The sequence below is a fragment of the Pelodiscus sinensis genome, chromosome 1 (genome assembly GCF_049634645.1).
Source record: "Pelodiscus sinensis isolate JC-2024 chromosome 1, ASM4963464v1, whole genome shotgun sequence".
Taxonomy (NCBI): Eukaryota; Metazoa; Chordata; order Testudines; family Trionychidae; genus Pelodiscus; species Pelodiscus sinensis.
Genome location: NC_134711.1, coordinates 326,860,298 through 326,878,235, shown reverse-complemented (window position 1 = coordinate 326,878,235; position 17,938 = coordinate 326,860,298). Strand labels below are relative to the sequence as shown.

Below are 17,938 nucleotides of genomic sequence, written 5' to 3'. Positions count from 1 at the left end.
GATGGTGGCCACTCTCCAGCTTCTGTATTAGTGTCTGTGGTAAGTGCCCTGCTCAAATTGCATTGATTTCACTCACAGTTACAGACAGTCTCAGCAGCTGGAAACATTTAATCTGTGAACAATGAGAGCTGCTCGTTTTATTCTCAGTGTCATTCTCACCTATTTTGTGAAGTCTCCCATCGCCCTAGGATGACAGGTCCCTGCCTTGTGGTGTCTGCTCTCCAAGTGCAGGTGTTGCAAACACTGTGTATGTGGGATGGGATTTTCCATGAGCAAGAGACACAAACCCCAGTGAAAGACGGCTTGTGTCCTCTGCTCTCTGCGGCACTTTTCTGTGAGGGCCACTGACTTGCTGGAGGCTGTGTGTGGGAATAAGGAGCCAAGGAATGGGCTTGCTACATTGATAACTTCACTGATAGTCCCTAGCCTCACACGCTGGACAGGAAGGGCACCAGTAACCCTGAAAAAGCTATCACTGAATAGCCTGCCGGTAGTTAGTAGCCCGTGGGAATAGTTGCTCTAACCACTAAAAGAATGACAGGCCCTACCTGGGCCTCTTGCAGTTTCTGGAGCCATGCGGTTTGTGTGGCATGTAGCACCTCTCAGGGTACGTCTACACTAGCTCGTTAGTTTGAGCTAGGTAGGGTAATTAGGGCAAGTGGAGTTGCAAATGAAGCCCAGGATTTAAATATCCCGGGCTTCATTTGCATGTTCCCGGGCACCGCCATTTTTAATTCTCCCTTAGTCATGGAATGAGGAGTAATGGTAGTTCAAATTAGGATCTGTAATTAGAACTACCTACTCTGTGCCACGTGTAGCCGCGGGCACGGAGTTCAGACTAAGGGGGATTTAAAAATGGCGGCACCCGGGAACATGCAAATGAAGCCCGGGATATTTAAATCCCGGGCTTCATTTGAAACTCCGTTTGCCCTAATTACTCTATCTAGCTCGAACTAATGAGCTACTGTAGACGTACCCTCAGAGTGTCTGCCTGCCAGATACCCTATGTCGGATATTTGCGCTCTTTGGCTTTGCTCCAACAAAACTGAATTTCAATGTGGCGTTTGCCCGGGTCAGGGCTACTTAGGCCAGCTGAGATGAAGATCTGGGAGTCCCACAAGGGTTTTTCATCAAGGTACCAACTCCACCTTGTCTGCAGGGCAATGGCAGGAGGAGCCATATTATCTGTCAGGGTGTCACTTTTATCTTGCTAATGTTGTTTTTCATTGCAGGGAATGTGGTTTAGTAAACTGATCAGAACTTCCCCAGGGCATCATGCCAACCTGCAATGAAACCAACATCAGTCGTGCAACCTTCCTCCTGGCAGGAATCCCCGGGCTGGAAGCTTTCAGCCCCTGGATTTCCATTCCTTTCTGCTCTATGTACCTCATTGCAATTTTAGGAAATGGTCTGATTCTCCTCGTGATAAAGACAAGGAAGAGTCTCCATCAGCCTATGTACTTGTTCCTTTCCATGTTGTCTATCACCGACCTTGTCTTATCTGCTTCCACCTTGCCCACGGTGCTCAGCGTCTTCCTGTTTAACATGAGAGAAATTGACATGGATCTCTGTCTGGCCCAACTTTTCTTTGTTCACACTTTCTCCATCATGGAATCCTCTGTTCTACTAGCCATGGCGTTTGACCGCTTTGTTGCCATACGCCACCCGCTGAGATATGCTTCGATTTTAACCAGTGCCAGGATTGGAAACATTGGGTTGCTGACAATAATCAGGGGTATTGGTCTGCATATCCCAGCCCCCATTCTTCTCAAGAGGTTGCCATACAGCAGGATTCAACCTCTATCCTATTCCTATTGCTTGCATCCAGACATAATGAAGATGGCTTGCGCAGACACTACGCCCAATAGCTACTACGGTTTGTTTACAGTTCTTTCTACTCTGGGCTTGGACTCGGTGCTGATTGTCTTGTCTTATGTCATGATCCTTAACACAGTGCTAAGTCTCACATCCTGGCGTGAACGTCTCAAGGCCCTGAACACCTGCATCTCCCACATCTGTGTCACGCTGCTGTTCTACACCCCGCTGCTCAGTTTGTCTATGATCCACAGGTTCATGAAAAATGCCCTTCCTCTGAGTCAAATTCTTCTGTCTTATCTCCACCTCCTTCTCCCCCCTGTGCTCAACCCCATTGTGTACAGCATAAAAACCAAAGAGATTCGTAAGCAGATCATGAAGATCTTTCAAAAATTTTCCACTAAGAGGCTCTGATGGGGGCACGGAGTTGGTTTGTCTAATCTGTCTATGTAGGAGCCTACGTTGCCCTTTATGTCCAAGAGGTGCTGTGACCCTGATCCAGCAATGGCTAAGCATCCAGCTGTCTGATTGAACTAAATACAACTTTTAAGAACATATTCAATAAGTATTGGAAATGCTTGGTTCATAAATGACTTCTGAAATATTTGTCTAAATTTTGAGGAACTCACAAATAGATAATAATTGTATTAGTCTTTATGTACCTAATGTTAAGTGATCCTTGGGCTGACTGAACTAAACGCAACATTTAAGAACATATGACAAAAGTATTGAAATGGTAAACCAGGCTGTACCTTGTAGATAGCTAAGTAATCCATGGTAAACACACTAGCATTCTTGAAATGTAGACCAGAATTTTTTGGAGAATCAAGAGTAAATAATAATTGTATTCATCTACATTTACCTCTATCTTACAACAATTTCAATATGGTATAATTATCTTATAAATACTATATTGTGATTCCCAATTTTAATGCTTCATTACTATATTCTCTTGATTCAATGATCAAAAGGGGTATTAACATTAGGATGAAACTTGCAATGTAATTGCCTTTATTTCTCTTTGAAGTCTGTAGTAAACTACCTATGAACCGTTTGAATTGTTGTTTTCCTTATGCTAAGCAATACAAGTAGTTATCGGTGTATGCCCAGGAAGAAAAGCAGCAATGTTCATTGGATTAGCTGTGTGACTCTTATGGAAGAATCTGAATGAACTCCGCACATAGAAGGCCTATTGGATTATGGCCTTTTCTAGTAATTCAAGAAGGACTTCTGGAAATCAGCAGCCTCACCATCTCTGCTACAAAAGAGACCTAAGAACCCGATTCACTTCTGTATGAATACATATCTTTTAAGCACAGTAAGGGTAGGTCTACACTACAGAGTTTTGTTAGAAAAATGGCCATTTTTCCAAAAAAATTGAGGAACATCCACACTGCAATTACGTTCTTGCACAAGAAAATTGAAAGAACAGAGAGTTTTTTCTGGCATTCTATGAGGAAGAAGACTTTTTGCAAAAGAGCTCTTTCAGAAAAAGGCATATGTGAACCTGGAAGAGGGAGTTATTTTGGAAGAGGAGGAAAGAGGAAAAAGCACAGGTGTGCTGATGGCCACTCTGTCCATAGTAATCACAGCTTACATGTGAGAGACTATCCATTCACTCTAGACTCTCTCTTTCGCAAAAGCAGATAGCTTTTTTGATGAGCTTTAGTGTGTGGACGCTCTCGTTCAGAAGAAGTTTTTTTGGAAGATCTCTTCCGAAAAAAGCTTATTCCAAACGTAGCCTGAACTGTAGACGTAGCCTAACTCTTTTATTTTGAAATATATTCTAGGATAATTTGTAAGACTTTTCTGTGTTCATGTATTGGGTAAGATCTGAAATATTCATTGACCTGTCGGGCAGTATGTTTGACATTTTGAGATAGGGAGAACTTTATTTATGATGAAAAATATATTAAATAACTCACTATATAGCCTTGGCTGACTTGCTGGCATACAATGGCTGGATTGCTTAAAGGGAACTCCATCTTGGCTTCTTGGTTAGGAGTGTGGTGTGACATCTGTTTTGTAACTGGTTTGGCGAATCTGATTATAAAGCTAAACCGCCAGTTTGGGGGATTTTCCTTGCATCATTCATTCATTCATTCATTCTCAGTATAACCACTCCAGTGACCTCTGTCACAGCATCCCAACAGAAATATTGCTCCTAAAAGTAGAGGCAGAATATCCTATCTACAAAAGTGCAGCCCTGTGCCCTTAGAACTCCTCTTTTATCAGTAAAGTATTCTGTTTTGTACGGGGTGTTCAGCTGAATACACATGAGGAAGAAGGAATTTTAAGGGAGAAAGGCTAAATGCAATAATTAGCAGATTGACTAGAAAAGTCATTTTGCCCTCAAAGAGTAAGGATATGTCTACAGTTGCATCCTCTTTTGAGAGAGAAATGCAAATGTAGACATTCGAAACTGCAAATGAAACCAGGATTTAAACATCCCATGTTTCATTTGCATATTCATGGACAGGTGCTATTTCAAAATAACTTATTTTGAAATACAAAATGCTGTTTAGATGAGGTTATTTCGAAATAACTCTTATTCCCTATACAATGAGGTTTAAGGGTTATTTTGTATTTCAAAATACGTTATTTCGAAATAGTGCCCATCCGTGAATATGAAAATGAAGTGCAGGATATTTAAATCCCGGCTTCGTTTGCAATTTCGAATGTATACATATTCATTCCTCTCTCAAAAGAGGATGCAATTGTAGACATACCTTAAGTGTTGGTAACTGAGGAGTCCCTGTATTTTTAATTAATACAAAATTGAATCCCTGCTTCAAATACTTCTACTGGTCTCATCCCTTCACAAGCCATATTGGCTGCTATCTCATTTTAGCCATGGTCTTGTGGAGACCTTGGATACTTGAAGCAGCTGTGGAGAGATTTGCTTGTGGCTCACTGGGGTCATACTCAGGACAGTGAAGTACAGCATTCTATGGATTGAATATACACGGCTTGGATTTTCCTGGAGATACAGATTTTAATGAACTTGACCCATTTACTGTTTCGCTGCTGCTGCTCCCTGTTAGCAATGCTGTATTGGGAAGATGGTTTTCTCAGAAAACTTGATGGAAACCAAAGTGCAAACCAAAATACAAGAGGAGCTGTTAGCAGCCAGCCAGTGTGTGTTAGGTGTCTCTGCAATAAGATATGTGTGGGAGTAAGAACCCCTGCTGTATTCATTATTACCACAACAGTCACAGATTTATAGATCGATATCCCATCCCCTCTAAGTCATAAGAGCGGCCATACTGGGGCAAACCGAAGGCCCATTTAGTTCAGTTTCTTGACTTCTGGCTGTGCTATGCCCGGTGCTTCAGAGGGCAAGAGCAGACCAGATAATCATCAAGTGATCCAACCCCGGTCTCCATTTCAAGCTTTTGGCAAACAGAGTCTAGGAAACCCTCCCTGCCCCTACGGGTTAGTCGCCATTGATGGATCTTTCTACAGGAACATTTTATCCATCCCGTGTAACTTTGTACCAGAGGATGCTGAAAGGCCGAAATATTTCACCCCAGCGGGACACGGCACTGGCTTCCCATAGAGCACAATCAGGACCTTGGTACTTTGGAATCCTGATATTTCAAGCCCGGTCTCAGAACTCACCCCCAATTGGTGCTGACTGCCCGTGTGTTTTTGAGAACCAAAGTCCCACTGACTGCAGATGAACATTGGGCACCTCCATCAAATCTGAGCCTCTGAACATCTCCCTGCACCTTCCCTATCCTAAATATAGCTGGTGCAGTCCACACACCTCAGGACACCTGCTGATCATTGAAGGGGTCAGGAGGCTGCTTTGCACCTGGCACAATATACCACTGGTGGGGAGGGGATTAGAATGCAAATGCAGCAGGGGAATATCGTGCTGCCCTCAGTCAGACATAGCCCATCCGGGGGAGTTTCTGTCACTCAGTACTTGGCACAAAGAACTGAAAGAGCAGCTCCATTGTAGGTCGCAGTTATACAATCATAGAATCATAGGCTACGTCTACACTGGCATGATTTTCCAAAAATGCTTTTAACGGAAAAGTTTTCCGTTAAAAGCATTTTCAGAAAAGGATATCTAGATTGGCAGGATGCTTTTCCACAAAAGCACTTTTTGCTGAAAAGCGTCCGTGGCCAATCTAGACGCAGTTTTCCGCAAAAAAAGCCCCGATCACCATTTTCGCGATCGGGGTTTTTTTGCAGAAAACCGCGTCTAGATTGGCCACGGACAATTTTTCAGAGAAAGACTTTTGCCCAAACAGGAGCATCATACTATTTCCGGAAAAGCACTGATGATCTTACATGGGATCATCAGTGCTTTTCCGGAAATTCAAGCGGCCAGTGTAGACAGCTGGCAAATTTTTCCGCAAAATCTCCTGATTTTGCGGAAAAACTTGCCAGTCTAGACACAGCCATAGAGTGGGAAGAGACCTCAGGAGTCATCGAGTCCAGCCCCCTGCCCAAAGCTGGACCAATCCCAACTCAATCATCCCAGCCAGGGCTTTGTCAAGCCGAGACTTAAAAACCTCCAGGAATGGGGATTGCACCACCTGACTAGGTAACCCATCCCAGTGCTTCACCACCCTCTTAGGGGAATAATTTTACTAATATCCAACCTGGACCTCCCCCACTGCAACTTGAGAGCACTGCTCTTTGTTCTGCCGTCTGTCACCACTGAGAACAGCCTCTCTCCAGCCTCTTTGGAACCTCCTCTCAGATAGTGGAAGGCTGCTATCAAATCCCCCCTCACTCTTCACTTCTGCAAACTAAGTCCCAGGGATTCAGTGCCAGGCTCCTCAGCCAGGAGAGGAGGAGGGGATGCTCCCTCTCAAGGGGGATGGACAGCAGCCCAGAAATGCTGATACACACGGGAGCACATCTCAGCCTTGGCTCTTGCTGTTCTCTCTGGGGTTACGGTAGCTCCAGATCCCTCTAGACAGTCTGCCAGACGAAGGAGTTTCCCCTGACGGTCTGAGCACCTGATGTTGACAAATCGTTTCCTCCCTCGCAGGAGAGGCTGAATGTGCCTGGTTCTACTTTCTGCTCTTCCCTTGCTCACGGGGCCCAGGGAATTGTCCGGGTGTCCAGGACAACATGAGTTTCCTCAAGGAATGCACTGAACTATAAAGGTCTCTCTGCAGCACACAGAGAGTCAGATGTGTGAGATTCCTACACTGGTGCTCAGGGCTCGGTCTCCCTGTCATGCTGGAAGATTTCCTCCCTCTGCTGAGCAGGATTTCAGTGAGTGGCCTGTTTCTGCAATAAGGTCAGAGCTTAGGCCTGAGGAAGATTTCCAGTGTTTAAGGCAAGAACAATCAGGAGAGGAATTCACTAGCACAAAGACTTGAGCTGTTCAGCATTGTCAGAAACACCAGTCGATTTACCTGGGAAAACTGGAGGTAAAAATGTATTATAAATCATTTAGAGAAAGATTTGTGTTTCAGATCAGTTCCTTGTCTCTGACTGTGTCCTTCTCTCTGTCTCGGTGGCTTCCCTTTTCTGGTGCACATGGAAAATTCTTTGGCTCACTCAGGTTCTCCAGTTCAGACACGTCACTGTCCTGCTAGGGAGCGCAGCCGAAGTCTCTGCGCTGGGTGTCTGTGTGACTGGAGGGTTCACAACAAGCATGGGCCACACGCTGGCCAGACTCTGCTCCCCACTTCTGCCCACAGTGGGTCACTGCAGATTGACTCTGGACCCCCTGAGAGCACAATCTGGTCTCTGGAGGTTTGGAATCCTGGCTCCCTCCGAGTGCCAGAGAAACTGGGGGGGTCTTTCTGACGCTTTCAGCATCCTGCAGATTAGAGCTTTCTGCAGCTGGGATCCAAAAGCCAACCACTACGGAGGATTCCGGTCCCAATCAGATCATTGGTAAAACCCCCAACAAGACCATGAGTTCCCCCTAAATTCACGTGTACAGACTTAAATAAAAATCCAGACTTCAACTGGAGTCACCTTGGGGACTCTAACTCTGTGTGAGCTTGTGGGGAGCACAGAAGAAATGACAGGAGGGTTCCAGAAACCTCAAACTCACCAGCTTAGAATTTCAAAACAGTCATGCTAACATTTTTTTGTGTTAACGGAGCGGGATCTGCCCTGCCCCTCCTCTGCATCTCTGGGCGTGGAGAGGACGAGACGCACCAAGAGACTGTAAAAGTAACAGCACATGCCTGACTCAGAGGAAATCAGATGCTTGTAGAGATCTTTCTGGGGTAGGTCCAGGAATGAAAAGGGTGGGGGGAGCAGAGGGGCACATGCAGTATCCAGATCACAGTGGGGTGGGATCCTGAAATCGAGTGAACTAGGGCAGCGGTGCACAACCCCATGGGGGTAGCAGCTGTCTTCCTGGGGAGTCGCAGCACTTTGATACTGACCCGCCGGTATTTTCTTTTCTCAGCCTGGTGCACATGCAGCAGGGATAGGGAGACTGGCTTTTTTTTTTCTGAACAAAAATGTTCCCAGCTCCAGGGGTCTCCAATGAAAGAGCGGCTGAGCACCACTGAACTGGGCATGAGCAGCCTGACCCATTCACGGTCCAAAGAGGTAACACGAGCCCTCCTGGGGCATGTGGTATCTTGGGCAGTGCTGTATCACAGAGCACACGGCAGCAGAATATCCCTGACACCTTCCCCTACCCAGACCCTCCCTCTTCCCATGAGCAACCCCACTACAGCTTTGTCGTCACGTCAGCAATTGCCAACACAGAGGAGCAGCCTGAGGAAGGTCTGTCTGGGTTTAGAATGGGCTGTGATACGGTAAAGTTTTGTGTCCTTTGAAGGAAAGTCCTTTGTCTCTTTGAGGTCCCCATGTCCTCTCTCCCTCCCACTGGGCCTGTCCCTCTCTCCTCCCCTGCACAGGCTGAGCTGCCAATCAGACAGGCAGATCAGGCTGATCTCCCCATTTCCCCAGTGCCGGCAGACACTGAGTGTAATGTTGTCTGAGGAGATATTTCTGTGGGCTGTTTCTGTCGGGTCTGACACCTGGTTTTGGTGCTGTGGGTGGGAGGTATCACTACGTGGCAAGACTAGAAATTGTCTCATGTCCTCTCTTTTCCATCCCCTTTGCGAGGTAACAATCCCACGTCTTTCCAACCCCTCTCCACAGGAGCGTTCCCTAGGCCTTTGGTCATTCTCTGCAATACACTGGGGCTATGTCTAGACTGCAGGCTTCTTTCGAAAGAGGCTCTTTCGAAAACATCTTTCGAAAGAGCTTCTTTCGAAAGAGAGCGTCTAGACTGCACGGAGAAATTTCGAAAAAGCGGCTTGCTTTTTCGAAAGAAAGCATCCAGTGAGTCTGGATGCTCTCTTTTGAAGAAGCCCTATTTACATTGAAGAACGCCTTCTTTCGAAAGAGGAACTTTTGAAAGAAGGCGTTCTTCCTCGTGAAATGAGGTTTACCGCCATCGAAAGAAAAGCCGCGTTCTTTCGAATTAATTTCGAAAGAACGCGGCTTGAGTCTGGACGCAGGAGAAGTTTTTTCGAAAAAAGGCTACTTTTTTCGAAAAAACCCCTGAGTCTGGACACAGCCTGGGTGGGAAGGGTGCCCAACACTGCACAGGGATGTCCAGAGTAGGGTGAAGCATTGACTGACGCATCTTGTGATGTTGTGTTTTCTGTAGGGTCCCCATCATCCCCCCGTCTAGGTCCCCAATGTTTTGTGCAGTTCCTGGCCATACAAGCACCGTGCTCAGGGTTTCCCACAGCCGTGCGCCATGACGCCCAGGTCCCTCTCTGAGTTCATACAGTTCAATTAGAACCTTGCTGGGTGTTTGAGGAGTTTGATTGTTTTCCTCCAGTGGGCACTTGTGTTACAGTGATCGACACTGTGGTTCCTCTGCCATCTGCCACCCACTCTCCTGGCTTGCTCAGCTCCCTCTGAGGACTTCTGACTCTGAGCTAAAGAACCGGGAGACACCTGCCAATGTCACTACCTCCGTGCTCAGCCCCTTTTGTAGACTGGTAATAGCTAGAAAATATCAACGGTGCCGTTTCCTATGAAATTTGTAAACCCCGCACTGTGTGTCTCTCCCTTCCCAGGTACCTGGAGGAGTCCAATCCACACATCGGCCACCTCATGTCTAATTTCAACCTCACCTCTTCTGACCCTTCTGTATTCATCCTAATGGGCATCCCTGGCCTGGAAGCAGCCCACATCTGGATTGCCATCCCCTTCTGTGTATGCTACCTTATCAGCCTGTTGGGAAATTTCCTGATTCTGTTTGTGGTAGGCAAAGAGCAGAGCCTGCACACGCCGATGTACCTGCTGCTCTGCATGCTGGCGCTCACCGACATCGGCATGTCTTCCTCTGTTGTGCCGAAAGCCCTGTGTATATTGTGGTTCAATCTGAAAGACATTACTGTGGGAGGCTGCCTCACCCAGATGTTCTTCCTGCACATGGTTATTGTGATGCAATCAGCCGTTCTCAGCACTATGGCCTTCGATCGCTACGTTGCCATATGCAACCCTCTGAGATATGCCACCATCCTCACCAATGCACGCATAGCTAAGCTAGGGCTAGTGGGTTTAGTAAGAGCTGTTCTCTTGGTTTTGCCCATGCCTCTGCGCCTGAGCAGCCTGCCATTCTGTGCCAACCACATTATCCGCCACACATACTGCGAGCACATGTCTGTGGCAAAGATCTCCTGTGGGGACATCACAGTCAGTCGGACGTATGGATTGGGAATGATATTATCAGTCTCTGGGTTAGATCTGACACTCATTGCTCTGTCCTATGGACTGATCATCAGAGCTATCCTCAAAGTCTCCTCCAAGACAGCCCACCAGAAAGCCCTCAACACCTGCACAGCCCACATCTGTGTGATTCTGGTGTCTTACTCTTCCTGCCTCTTCTCCTCTCTGACACAAAGGTTCGGCCAGAGCATCCCTTCCCAAGCACACGTCACTATCGCCAATGTCTATCTCCTTGTCCCTTCCATGTTCAACCCCATCATCTATGGGGTCAAAACCAAAGAACTGCGCACCAAAGTGAGTAAATACGTCTGCAGAAGGTGCTTACCTGGAGCCAACGACCCTAAACCTGCATAACAAGATGGCAAAAGGAGACCTCCTCATTAAACAATTGTGCTCTCCCCAATTTAGCTTCAGCTCAGCATGGGAGACATTCTTAGTCTCACATGTTCCTCACAGTCAAGGTCTTAGCACTGTGTGACTCGATTGCTCAGTTGTCTCTTTCTGATCAATAGCATTACCCATAAGCCCTCTCCTCAACACACCCTGGGACTTAGCATGTCTGTGACTTCAAGGCCACTGGAAGATACTGCAGTTTCCGGACAGAAAGTGACTTTCCATGAGTCCTAATTGATGCTGCATTTTCAGAGAACCAAGGCAACAACAATTATTACGGGTTTGAAATATATCCCATATGAAGAGAGCTTAAAAAGACTTGGACTTTTCAGCTTATAAAAGAGGAGACTAAGGGGGGATATGATGGAGGTCTATCAAATTATAATTGTTGTGGAAAAAGTGAATAAGGAAAAGTTATTTACGTGTTCCCCCAATATAAGAACTAGGAGTTACGAAATGTGATTAATAGGCAGTATGTTTAAAACAAACAAGAGGAAGTTTTTCTTCACTCACCACACAGTCAAACTATGGAACTCCTTGCCAGAGGCTGTGGTGAAGACTAGGACTTTAACAGGGTTCAAAAAAGGGCTAGATAGATTCATGGAGGTTAGGTCCATCAATGGCTATTAGCCAGGATGTGTAGGAATGGTGTGCCTAGCCTCTGTTTTTTCAGGAAATGATTGACAGGAGAGGGATCACATGAGGATTACCTGTTCTGTTCACTCCCTCTGGGGCATCTTGGACTGGCCACGTTCAGCACACAGGGTACTGTGCTAGATGGCCCTTTGGTCTGACCCAGTATGGCTGTTTTATTTTCTTAAAAAAAGGAACTTTAATTCTGGAAAACTTTATCATATCCCCATTGATCCTGGAACAAAATTTGCCCGATTTTTCAAAATGGAATCCTTCAGTAAGCCTGGAGGATAAACTAATGGTTTGAAGTAGAAAGTGTTCAGGCAGAAAAGCTGCTGCAGGAATTGTTGACATTCTACTCGAGCTTTTTGGTGAGACTTGCAAGACAGTGCACTTTTGAGAACCAAAATGCTGTGTGTCACCACCCCCTTTGAATCTAATAACTCTCTGCCTACACAGACAATTTTCGAGTTGCTTTTAGGGTGATGTGTCTCTATACACATGTGCCCAAGTGTCAAAAGTAGATGCTGAGATTTCATGCTGGAGTCAGTGAAACAAATTAAATCTCTATTACCATCCCTCATCCGAGTGATTGAATCACATGCAGTACTCAGTCTTTCTGCTGTGCTTTGCCCTTGAGGATGCAGGTTGTCTGGTATCTCCTTTTTGTCATGGTCTGGAGGAGACCTTGGCACTTGGAGAAGCCATGGAGAGGTTTGCCAACTTAGAACAACCAAATAGAGGTAAACCTCTGTTTATGTTATGTTGACAGAACTCAGCAGTAGTGTAGACGCAGGTATAGTTTTGTCGACAAAAGTGGACTTTTGTCAACAAAACCCTGCAGACTAGACAGACCCCAACTACCCATGTTTTACAGGTGTGTTGACACCATAAATTCCCCAATTCCCAGTCCCTGTCACAGCTTACAGGTGAGAGTGGATCAAATCAGCATCATTCAGCCAACGATGCTTCATGCTGCCCATTGCCAGGATCTGTGTCCAGGTGCTGAAATCGATCCCAACAAACATTTCTCAGGCTTCTCCTGGGCAGGTGCTCGCATTCTCCAACAATGGGGTGCTGCCCAGGTGAATCATAGGAATGTGTGAAGGGAGGTGCCTCATTTGTCAATCCAGTGCTCTGTCTGTCAACCCCAGGCTGCTGGAGATGATGCAGCAGGGCCGTGTTCCCCCGGTGGGTAGAGTAAAGGGGAAAGCCCAGGCCCCAGCCACTGGGGGTGAGAGCAGGAGTCTGGGGAGACCATGGGAAAAAGAGCAACAAGGGGCACAGCAGGGCAGCAGACTAGACCCAGGCCACCATTTTGTGCTTTCCTGCCCCCAGTATTGTAAAAGGAATTTCAAACTATTATCAGCAGCGCGCTGAGCGTGAGAAACGGCTTCCCTGAGAAACGGAGGCAGCTGTGACTCAGGGGGAGACCCGCACGTAACAGCTGCAGGGAGGGAGGCAGGGGAAGTCCCAGCCAAATGCAGCAGCTGAAAATATGGCAAAGCTTATTTCCCACTGGGGTTTCCATGGAGTGTGTCCAGTGATGGGCCTAGGCCTCATTGTGCAGCAGGCAGCAATGTACTCACAAGCAACAGGACACGGCCCTGAGAGATACCCCAGCAGCTCCAAAGAGACACCCCACCTGCGTATGTCACCTCGCAGAATATTTTGAGAGGAAACTCAGGAGCAGCCACTCCCCTACACACCCAAAGGACTATGATCTACCCCTACTTCAGAGCCCACTGCTTCCATGGGGCCTGCTGGGCTGTGCCCAGAATTCAATAGACATGTTCAGGGATCTGGGTTTGTGAATCAACATAAAAAACTCAAGCTGCACCTCCTGCATGGCCCAGCGTTTACAGGGACCAACTTCCACTTTGCCACAGGCCAAATCACTCCTGTGTCAGCCCATGTTCCTCTTCCCATGGCCACGCTCATAGAGACATTTGTAAGCCCTCAGATATCAGTCAGGCATAGCCTCCACTGCATAGGCCACAGATATCTCGTGCCATGCAGTGTCCCAGATTTGGTTCAGGTTGCGAAGGGGGTTGCTTGCCTCAGTGTGTAGCGGGCAGGACAGAGAGGGGATCTGGTTTCTTCCTCAGACACTGAATGGCAGCAAGCCAGGGAGCCCCAGTCTTGTGGTCTGGAGAGCACCCAGTTGCAAGAACAGGGCTAGCATAGTGATGAACAATGCCGCACACATTAGTATTATAGGGCACATATGCTACAGTATCCCTCAATAAACAAGGTGTCTGGGTCTAGTCTGGGTCTGGGTCTGTACTAGTCTCTTGAGCAAAAACTAGTCTGGGTCTGCTAGTCTCTTAACCAAAGCTCCTCAGCACAGAAACACCCAGTTAGATACCCATGGCTGCTCCTTGTCAGCTGACTGGGCTCTAGGACCCTGTGATGTTGGCGGGTCTATGGGTGGGTGATATGGAGGAGGTGAAGGCCTGTGAGTTGCAGAACATAACACAGGCCCCCTTATCACCTCAGGGCTAGAGGCACGGAGGGGGGATGGTTTGTGAGAGACAGTGTGGGGGGTAGCAGCCCCCTTTCTCTTCCAGGGAGATTATATGGGGTTGGCTGATTGTGTGAAATGGGCTGGGGGATGTTTCTGAAGGGAAGTTGAGGGGAGCTGGCCATAGAGCTCTGAGGGAAAGATGGGGTAGGGGAGGAGGGTGAAATTAGAAGGGGAGGAGGTGGCAGGGGTCAGAAGAAGGAGAACTGGAGGCTGGGGTGGCAGCAGAAGGGAGCATGACAATATGGAGACAATATGGGCTGCAGGAGAGAACCGAGGAGGTGGGAGGGCAGGATGAAGGCCCTGGGGCCTGAAGGGGTGAACATAAGAATGGCCATACTGAGTGTGACCAAACGTCCATCTAGCCCAGTTTCCTGTCACCCAACAGTGGCCAATGCCAGGTACCCCAGAGAGAAGGATCAGAACAGGTAATCCTCATGTGATCCCTCCCCTGTCACCAACCTCCAGAGGGACACCATTCCTACCCATCCTGGCTAATGGCCATTGATGGACCTAATCTCCATGAATCTATCTAGCTCTTTTTTGAACCCTGTTAAAATCCTAGTCTTCAAAACATCCTCTGGCAAGGAGTTCCACAGATTGAATGTATGCTGAGTGAAGAAAACTTCTTTTGATTTGATTGAACCCTTCTGACTATTGATTTCATTTGGTGACCCCTAGTTCTTATATTGTGTGAATAAGTAAATAACTTTTCCTTATTCACATTTTCTACACCAGACAGGATTTTATAGACCTCTATCATATCCCCCCATAATCCCCTCTTTTATAAAATGAAAAATCCAAGTCTTTTAAATCTCTCTTCATATCAGACCCGCTCCTAACCCCTAATCATTATAGTTGCCCTTTTCTGAACCTTTTCCAATGCCAAGATATCTTTTTTGAGATGAGGTGACCAACTCTGTATGCAGTATTCAAGATGTGGGCGTACCATGTTTTTATATAAAGGCAGTAAGATATTCTCTGTCTTATTCTCTATCCCTTTTTTAATGATTCCTAACATTCTATTTGCTTTATTTCACTGTGGCTGCATAGTGAGTAGATGTTTTCAGAGAACTATCCACAATGACTCTTGAGTAGTTGGAGCTAAATTAGTCCCCATCATATTGTATGTATAGTTGGGATTATTTTGTCCAGTGTGCGTTATTTTACATTTATAAACATTAAATTTTATTTGCCATTTTGTTGCCCAATCACTTAGTTTGGTGAGATCTTTTTGAAGTGCTTCACAGTCTGCTTCGGTCTAATCTATCTTGATCAGTTTGGTTTCATCTACAAATTTTGCCACCTCACTTTTTGGATGGGAAAAGGTTGACAGGGTGAGGAGGGGATCATGTGGGGAGGAAGAGCATTTGTGGGGAGAGAGGCTTGCTGGGCTGGAAATGGGGTTATATAGAGTTCAAGGGTGGAGCAGGGTTTGAAGAAATATGCAGAGGAATGAATGGACGCACAGTTTGCACTTGGAGTTCCAAGGAGGATGGATGCTGTGGCTACAGAATACACCACAGCATTTGGGGAGAGGGAATGTTTCCAAATCCAGTTGCCCGTGCACCGTATAGCACACCGTCGGTGTGGCTCTGTAACAGGTCAAGTGGCACTTCAACTCACTGGAGCACAGACACCTCCTGGCCTGTCAGCTAGCACCTCTCACAAGAGTGAAATTCTCTTTGGGAACAAAATTCAGGTTCCATCCTGATCTAGAGCGAGTGCCGGCCCCTGTCTTACTGCAGTGACCCCATGTACAGCAGCTCTGAAATGGACAATTGTTGCATCTCTCAATTCATCTGAGCGATTGGATTAGCCCTTAATGCCAGACACTGCACCAGTGTAAGTGAGTGAGTGCAGGAACAGTTCAGACCATTTATCTACCAGGCATTTCCCATTTGTGCCGGCAGAGATAAAGCGTGCAACAGCGCGATCAACAGGGATTCCCAGTTGACTCACTGATCCTCACGAGCTTTCCGCAGGCTATATAAACACTGCCACAGCCTGTCTGACAGACACAGGGAATGTCCCTGCCCAAAGTGTTCCAGCGTGGCTTGCTCAGGGGCATATGGTGGCCACTCTTTGCTTTCCAGCGGCTGTGGTAAGTGCCCTGCTCAAATTCCATCGATTTCACTTACATAATAATAGGCAGTTTCAGGAGCTTGAACTGTTTCATCTGTGAACAATGAGAGCGACTCATTTTATTCTCCGCATCATTGTCAATTTTATCAAGGTCCCAACCCTTTAGGAAAACAGGTCCCTTCATCACCAAGGGCTCGTTGGTTCAAACTGTACCTGGTTGAGGGGCAGATTTTCCATGAGTGGGAAACACAAAGCCAGTTTGTGTCCTTAGCTTCTTGTGGCACTTCTCTGGGAGTGCCGCTGACTTGCCAAAGGCTGCAGATGGGAGTAGGCTAGGAATGGCCGTGCCACTTCTGAACTGTGGTTTGTCAAAACTGGCAACTTCACTGACAGTCACAAGCTGGACTGGAAACGGTGGAGGGAACCCTGGAGAGAATTATGGAGATATACCTATCTCATAGAGCTGGAAGGGATCTTGAGAGGTCATCAAGTCCAGTCCCCTGGTCTCATGGCAGACCAAGTGCCATCCCCAACAGATTTTTCCCACATCCCTAAATGGCCCCCCTCAAGGATTGAACTCACAATTGTAGATTTAGCAGGCCAATGCTCAAACCACTGAGTTATCCCTCCCCCTGTTACTGAATAACCTGCCTGTAGTTTCTAACCCAGGCAAACACTGAAAGAATGATAAGCTGTACCTGAGCCTCTCGTGGCTTCCAAAGACATGGTACCTGTGTGATGTGTAGCACCTCTCAGAGCGTCTGCCTGCCAGGTACCCTATGTGGGACATTTGAGCTCATTGTCCTTGCTCCAACAAAACAGAATTTCACTGAGGGTTTGCCTGGGTCAGGGCCACTTTGGCCAGTTTACGTCCCTCAGAATCATGTGCAGAAGTGAGGACAGGGAATTTCAAGGTAAACTCGTGCATGTGGCAAAATCGCAGGTTGAGGACTCAAAGTTGTGCCTCTGCTACAGAGAAGCTCTCTGTACAGGAGTGGGTTTAGGTGAGCAAGTGATGCATCCACCGTTAACATCGTAGATGGCCGTTGTTCGTGCTCTTCAAGAGCTCCTTTTCTTTTGGCCCTATCCCCCTCCAGACATCACCCCATGTAGCACAGAAGGGGCAAGCTGGTGTTTATAGCTAAAGCATAGTACAGCTGGATTGTGTTCCCTGTTCTGCCGTAGTGTCCCTCTATGGGTTTGGCCAAGTCACTGTGAATGGTCACTGAGCAATTTGCATGACACTTCTCAGTCCATGATCCACTCACAGGGTGTGTCTAGACTACATGCCTCCTTCGACGGAGGCATGTAGATTAGCCAGATCGGAAGAGGGAAATGAAGCCGCGATTAAAATAATCGCGGCTTCATTTAAATTTAAATGGCTGCCCCGATCTGCCGATCAGCTGTTTGTCGGCAGATCGGGGGAGTCTGGACGCGATGCCCCGACAAAGAAGCCTTTCTTCATCGACACAGGTAAGCCTCGTGAAACCAGGCTTACCTGTGTCGATGAAGAAAGGCTTCTTTGTCGGGGCATCACGTCCAGACTCCCCCGATCTGCCGACAAACAGCTGATCGGCAGATCGGGGCAGCCATTTAAATTTAAATGAAGCCGCGATTATTTTAATCGCGGCTTCATTTCCCTCTTCCGATCTGGCTAATCTACATGCCTCCGTCGAAGGAGGCATGTAGTCTAGACACACCCACAATGAACAAAATTGTTCTCCTCTTTCAGGATGCTAAAATAGCTAAACCACTAGTGTGTTTAAGGTGAGCTGAGATCTGGAGTCAGACTGAATC

General features: G+C 47.0%; 2 protein-coding genes across 2 annotated transcripts; both read left to right on the top strand.

The window, feature by feature from the left end:
- Window positions 1-1,275: 1,275 nt before the first annotated feature.
- LOC102463749 (olfactory receptor 51G2-like) lies at window positions 1,276-2,229 on the top strand. The gene has a single exon (XM_006128828.2). It carries the CDS (start codon window positions 1,276-1,278, stop codon window positions 2,227-2,229), a length of 954 nt encoding a protein of 317 aa, XP_006128890.2.
- A 7,659-nt stretch (window positions 2,230-9,888) lies between these two features.
- On the top strand, window positions 9,889-10,860 carry LOC102463489 (olfactory receptor 52D1-like). The gene has a single exon (XM_006128827.3). It carries the CDS (start codon window positions 9,889-9,891, stop codon window positions 10,858-10,860), a length of 972 nt encoding a protein of 323 aa, XP_006128889.3.
- Window positions 10,861-17,938: the final 7,078 nt, after the last annotated feature.